Source organism: Quercus lobata, chromosome 10 (assembly GCF_001633185.2).
Source record: "Quercus lobata isolate SW786 chromosome 10, ValleyOak3.0 Primary Assembly, whole genome shotgun sequence".
Taxonomy (NCBI): domain Eukaryota; kingdom Viridiplantae; phylum Streptophyta; class Magnoliopsida; order Fagales; family Fagaceae; genus Quercus; species Quercus lobata.
This window is the reverse complement of record NC_044913.1, coordinates 9094031-9100627: the sequence shown is the minus strand read 5'-3', so window position 1 is coordinate 9100627 and position 6597 is coordinate 9094031. Positions and strand designations below refer to the sequence as shown.

Genomic DNA, 6597 nt, shown 5'->3' with positions numbered 1-6597 from the left:
GACCCGGTTGAAGGAGATACAGCCGTCTCTGGCCAACGGGTGGTTAGGGCTTTTCATGCCCTTGAGGAGATTTGTGGCCTTGACGCTGAGACCGTGAATAGATTCAAGGATCGGTTTCAGTTCCCCTCTAGGGTTCGTGTCCGTCTACCCAGGGAAGAAGATAGGGCCTGCCACTTTTCCCCAGGTGAAGTGTGTTTTTATGAGTCATCTTTCACCTGCGGGCTTAGATTCCCCGTCCATCCGTTCCTGATGGAACTTCTAGATCATTTCGGTATTGCCCCCGGGCAGCTCATGCCTAATTCGTGGAGGATCGTGATCAACTGTATGCAAATATGGTTGGCCTCCAACGGGGATATGATCCGGCTGGCTGAGCTCACCTACTTGTACCGCTTGAAAGAATCCAAAGAGTGGGGGTATTATGAGTTAGTCCCCTGGGAGAGAAAGACTAGGATCGTCAAGGGCTTGCCCTCGTCCTTCAGGTATTGGAAATCGCGCTTTTTCTTTGTGTCTGGGGACGACTTCGAGACTCAATCCAGCAGTGATTGGGGTGATATCCCAAGGTTGCTCCGTCGGTGGGGAACCCCGACCTTAGGTGCGTCAGTATTTCTCCCCGTTGTTTCAATTTTGCCAATTTTGAGGCTTTGGCCTTTGCTAACTTTTTTGTTTCTTTGTTTGGTGTAGCTAAGAGACGGCCTGGATTGAAGAGCAGATACAAGGAACGCATAGAGACTGCGATCGGGTACGCGGAGACGATTGAGAGCTGGGACGAGCTGGTCGACCCCCGGTCTCTTGCATTTTACAATCTCGGTCCTGACCCTTCTCCTTTTGTTCTTCGTCAGCTTGGTATTGAAGGAAAAAAGAGTAAGTTCTGACTTCGTCAATGTTTGATTCTCCTTGCGTACTTAGGCATTTTTGATAAATGTTTTCTTCTTGCAGAGATGACGACCAAGTTTAACAAGGACATGTACGCGAAGATGAGGTCGAAGAAGGACGAGCCCTTGTCCAATCTAGGGAAGAAGATCGTGCGTGTGACCGGGCAGGGCTCTACTCCTACTCCCCTGAGCACCCTTCCTCTCGTAGCCCTTGAGACGACGAGAACTTCCTCTCCAACTGCATCAATAGAGGAGATCGTCACTCCCGGCTCAAAAAGGCAGCGTGTAGCTGGTAAAGGGAAGGAGAAGAAGAAAGCTGATGTTTCCTCGTCAACAATATGGGATGATGAGAGGTTAGCTTTGGACAAGGCTCATGAGGTCATCACTCCAGCGGACCTAAAGGCTCTCTCAGACATGTCTTTAAATGACGTTGCCTCCCGCCATGTTCATAAGCTCGTCCAGGTACGGAGTTCGTCAATTTTTTTTTTTTTTTTTTACTGACGACTTACAACCTCTTTTCAGGTGTTGGGAGAGAGCCTCCACATTACTGCTGAGTATATCACTCAAGAGGCCAAGGTGGCGTCTCTGACGACCCGAATGGAGGCCCTGGAGAAAGAGAACTCCGACCTGAAGAAGAACCTGATTACCTCCATGGACGAGGCGACCTCTTTGAAGCAGAAGGTCAAAGTGTTAGATGACGACCTCAGGGTTGAACGCCAGTTGACCCAAGAAAAGGATGAGCAGCTTCTTTCAGCCAGGGAGAAGCTTGCAACTGTTGCCGCCAGGTCGGTGGAGGCTTTCCAGACCACTGACGAGTACAATACTGTACTCTTCAGTTGGTATTTCAAAGGCTTTGAGCTGCTCAGGAGGTACCTCGTCAAGCACCCTTCTGGGGTCAACATGGAGAGTTTGGATTTGGAGGAGGTAGATAAGGAGATGGCTTTGGACGAGGCTGCTCAGTCCTCTGCCCCAGATGGTGATGCTCCAGGTCCTGCCACCGATGCCCCTGCCACCGTGGACGCTTCTGCTGATGCCTGACCCTGTTACTTAGAGAAAAATTTTTGTTGTATTTGGTAGATGCCCTTCTTGTTTTGGGGCCCTTTTTTTTTTAAGTCTAATTTCAGAACAGTTAATTTTATTTTGAAAACAATGATAGTAGCCCAGTGGTTATGGGCTGGAATGAAGTTTACTTACTTTTCTTCTAGATGCTTTGGCTGATTTACATCTGTTTATAATTTTGTGCTTTGTTGCATCCTATTTTGATTTGACGCATTGCACTCTTTTCTCCGTCCACTGACCCCTGCCACTTGTGACTTTAAGGGGGTGCCGTCTGGCGGCTTAGGTCCGTCCAGGCGAGCTCTTGTTACTTAGTCCTTTAGCTGTTCGATTATGGTTGTTAGTAACTTACATCCGTCAAGGCGGAATCTTGTTACTTAGACTTTTAACCATACTTATATGGTCGTCAGTAACTTACATCCGTCAAGGCGGAATCTTGTTACTTAGTCTTTTAACCATACTTATATGGTCGTCAGTAACTTACATCCGTCAAGGCGGAATCTTGTTACTTAGTCTTTTAACCATACTTATATGGTCGTCAGTAACTTACATCCGTCAAGGCGGAATCTTGTTACTTAGTCTTTTAACCATACTTATATGGTCGTCAGTAACTTACATCCGTCAAGGCGGAATCTTGTTACTTAGTCTTTTAATCATACTTATATGGTCGTCAGTAACTTACATCCGTCAAGGCGGAATCTTGTTACTTCAATTTTTTATTGGCCTTATGGTTGACCAATGCTGCCTGCGCAAAAACATCAGAAGAAAAATACTTTTATTAACTTTAATACCGAATGCATTCGTGTATTACATTTACTCATGGTATTTCTTTAAGTGTTCAATGTTCCATGGACGAGGGAGCTTTTGTCCGTCCATAGTTTCCAGGTGGTAACTTCCTTGCCTCGAATAATGGATGACGCGATAAGGCCCTTCCCATGTAGGGCCCAGCTTCCCTTGAGTGGGGTCTTTAGTCGCTATAGTGACTTTGCGAAGGACGAGGTCCCCTATGTCCAGACGCCTGAGTTTAACCCTCTTGTTGTAGTACTCGGCCATCTTTTTTTGATACTTCGTCATTCTACCGGACGCATTATCTCTTACTTCATCCAGGCAATCCAAGTTTAACCGCAGTCCCTCGTCATTGGGTCCATCTCTGAAAGTTCCTCGTCTGATGCTTGTTACTCCAACTTCTACTGGGATTACTGCCTCTGTGCCATAGGTAAGCCTGAAGGGTGTCTCTCCTGTTGGGGTTCTGGCTGTAGTCCTGTACGCCCACAGGACACTAGGTAGTTCTTCTGGCCAGACATCTTTTGCTTCGTCCAGCTTGGTTTTGATTATCTTGAGCAGCGTCCAGTTCGTTACTTCCGTCTGTCCGTTTGCCTGAGGATGTCCAGGGGATGAGAACTGATTCTTGATCCCGAGGTCCGAGCAGAAGTCTCTGAAGCCTTGGCTGTCGAACTGCCTCCCATTATCAGATATGATCGTCAAGGGAATCCCGAACCTGTAGATTATGTTTTTCCACACGAAGCTCCGGATCCGAGCCTCAGTGATGGTTGCTAGGGCCTCTGCTTCAACCCATTTTGTGAAATAATCAATAGCAACCAGAAGGAATTTTACCTGACCTTTACCTTGGGGCAGAGGACCGACGATATCGATTCCCCATTGTGCGAACGGCCATGGGGAGGCTATGGTCGTCATTTTCTCCGCTGGGAGCCGCTGCACGTTCCCATACCGCTGGCATCTGTCTCACCTTCTGACGATATCAGCAGCATCTCCCTGCATGGTTGGCCAAAAATACCCCGCTCTTATCACCTTGTGGACTAGGGATCTGGAGCCGGCATGGTCGCCACAGATTCCTCCATGTACCTCTTCTAGGATGTATTTGGCCTCGTCCTCGTCAACGCACTTTAGATAAGGCATAGAGAAGCCTCTCTTGTACAAGACGTCATTCAGGATCGTAAACCTGGCTGTTCTCTTCTTCACCTTTCTGGCTTCGTCAGTATTCTGAGGTAGGTGCCCATCTTGGAGGAAGGATATTATGGGCGTCATCCAGGTGCCTGTGCTCTGGATGGAGAACGCCGCCACCTCTTCAATACTCGGGTGTTTCTGGATCTCTATTGTCATGTCTGTGCTCGCCTTTCCTTCTTCTGACGACGCTAGTTTCGATACTTCGTCGGCCCCAACATTCTGGCTTCTTGGTATCAGGACGAACTCCACTGTGTCGAACTCTTGGGTTAGTTGCCTTGTCAGTTTAAGGTATTTCTGCATCCTCTCTTCCTTTGCCTCGTATTCTCCACTGATCTGTCCGATTATCAGCTTTGAATCACTTTGGATTAGCAAATTTTTGGCCCCAAGAGCTTTCCCAAGCCTCAAGCCCGTCAATATTCCTTCATACTCGGCTTCGTTACTGGTGGCTGGGAACTTCAGGTGAACCCCATACTTTATCACTTCTCCGTCGGGGGTGGTTATGACGACCCCTACTCCCCCTCTCTTTTGGGCTGACGAACCATCTGTCTGTATTGTCCATTTATCGACTTCGTCAGTAGTTCCATCTTCGTCTGGCAGAGTGAATTCGGCGATGAAGTCAGCCAGAGCTTGCGCCTTGATAGCTGCTCTTGGATGGTACTCGATGTCAAATTGGCTGAGTTCGACTGCCCATTGGACCATTCTCCCTGCGGCTTCTGGTTTGTTCATTGATTTCTTAATTGGTTGATCCGTCATCACGAGGATAGGATTTGACTAGAAATACGGCCTGAGCTTGCGCGAGGCTACTATAAGTGCAAACACAATCTTTTCGATCCTTGGGTACCTGAATTCAGCTCCTTGAAAGGCTTGGCTGACGTAGTACACCGGGAGTTGCTTCTTACATTCTTCTCTGATCAAGGCTGCGCTTACTGCCGAGGCTGATACTGCCAAGTATAAGTATAAGTTCTCCCCTCTTTTGGACGGGCTCAGGAGAGGTGGACTGCTCAGGTATTGCTTCAGATCCTGGAATGCTGCTTCGCATTCGTCGGTCCAAGCAAAAGCCTGCTTGAGGGTTTTGAAGAAGGGCAGGCATTTGTCTGTGGCCCTAGAGACGAACCTGTTCAGGGCTGCTATCCTTCCTGTAAGTTTTTGCACGTCCTTGACGGTCTTGGGTGAAGCCATGTCGATGATAGCTCGTACCTTCTCTGGATTTGCTTCTATTCCTCTCTGGGATACCATGAATCCCAAGAACTTACCCGAGGCTACCCCAAAAACACACTTGCTTGGATTCAACTTCATCTGGTGCTTTCTCAGGGTTGCAAAAGTCTCCTCCAGGTCGTCCAGGTGAGCGAGCTCCTCCTTGCTCTTGACGAGCATATCGTCCACGTATACTTCCATGTTCCTGCCAATCTGTTGGCTGAACATTTTGTTCACCAATCTTTGGTACGTAGCTCCAGCATTTTTCAACCCAAAAGGCATCACCTTATAACAGTAGAGTCCTTGGCTTGTGATGAAGGCAGTCTTCTCCTGATCTTCTTCAGCCATCTTTATCTGGTTGTACCCTGAAAAGGCGTCCATGAATGTCAGCAGCTTGTGTCCGGCGGTGGAGTCCACGAGCTGGTCTATCCTTGGTAGAGGGAAGCTGTCCTTTGGGCATGCTTTGTTCAGGTCGGTGAAGTCTACACACATTCTCCACTTTCCGTTCGCTTTCTTCACCAGGACGACGTTGGCGAGCCATTCTGGATAATATACTTCCCGTATGAATCCAGCCGTCAAGAGTTTGGTTACTTCCTCTGCAACTGCCTGATCTCGTTCTGGAGCGAAGGTTCTTCGTCGTTGCTGAATGGGCTTCCTGCTGGGGTCCACATTCAGCCTATGCTGGATGACTTCTGGAGATATGCCTGGCATGTCCTCGTGACTCCATGCAAAGACATCTAGGTTCCCCTTAAGGAATTTTATGAGCTTCGTCCTCATCTCGGGGCTTAACATCGTCCCTATCCTGGTCGTCTTGTCCGTATTTCCTTCCACCAACTCTACTGTTTCCAGGGTCTCCATCGCGTCCTCCTCTTTTTCTTCGATCGTCCACGTGTGGTTTTCCTTTTTTGCCAGTACGGCTTGATAGCACTCCCTTGCCAGGACTTGGTCACCCTTCACTTCACCCACGCCGTTGTCTGTTGGGAATTTCACCTTCAAACAGTAGGTTGACGTTGCCGCCTTCCACTTGTTTAGGGTGGGCCTCCCAATGATGACATTGTAGGACGAAGGGCAATCTACCACCAGGAAGTCTACTTGTTTGGTCAACTGCAATGGGTAGGTCCCTGCCGTCACCGTCAGAGTCACTATTCCCCTGGGGTAGACCCTGTCTCCACTGAAGCTGACGAGCGGAGAGTCAAAAGGACGGAGCCTTTTTGGATCCAATCTCAGCTGCTGGAAGGCGGGGAGATAGATGATATCCGCTGAGCTCCCGTTGTCAATAAGGATCCTTCTGGTATTGAACCCTTCTATATTCAGTACTATGACCAGGGGATCGTTGTGAGGCTGCTTTACCCCCCTGGCGTCTTCTTCATTAAAGGACATGTCTTGGTACGTTCGTCGGTGCTTGGACGGAGGCATGGTGTGGACGCTGTTCACCTGTCTATGGCATGCTTTTTTGAGTGATCTAAATGACCCTCCTGAGGATGGTCCTCCCGCGATCGTATTTATCTCC

The 6597-nt window shown here is 48.6% G+C and overlaps 1 protein-coding gene across 1 annotated transcript in view; it reads left to right on the top strand.

Annotated features, from left to right (window-relative positions):
- LOC115964308 overlaps nucleotides 1-1910 on the top strand; it is a 3062-nt gene extending 1152 nt beyond the window's left edge. Inside the window, exons 2-5 of the mRNA XM_031083646.1 lie at nucleotides 1-592; nucleotides 682-861; nucleotides 937-1334; nucleotides 1395-1910. The exon at nucleotides 1-592 is cut by the window's left edge and continues 293 nt beyond it. Coding sequence (XP_030939506.1) covers nucleotides 1-592; nucleotides 682-861; nucleotides 937-1334; nucleotides 1395-1910 — 1686 coding nt within the window. The remainder of the gene's footprint in view (nucleotides 593-681; nucleotides 862-936; nucleotides 1335-1394) is intronic.
- Nucleotides 1911-6597: the final 4687 nt, after the last annotated feature.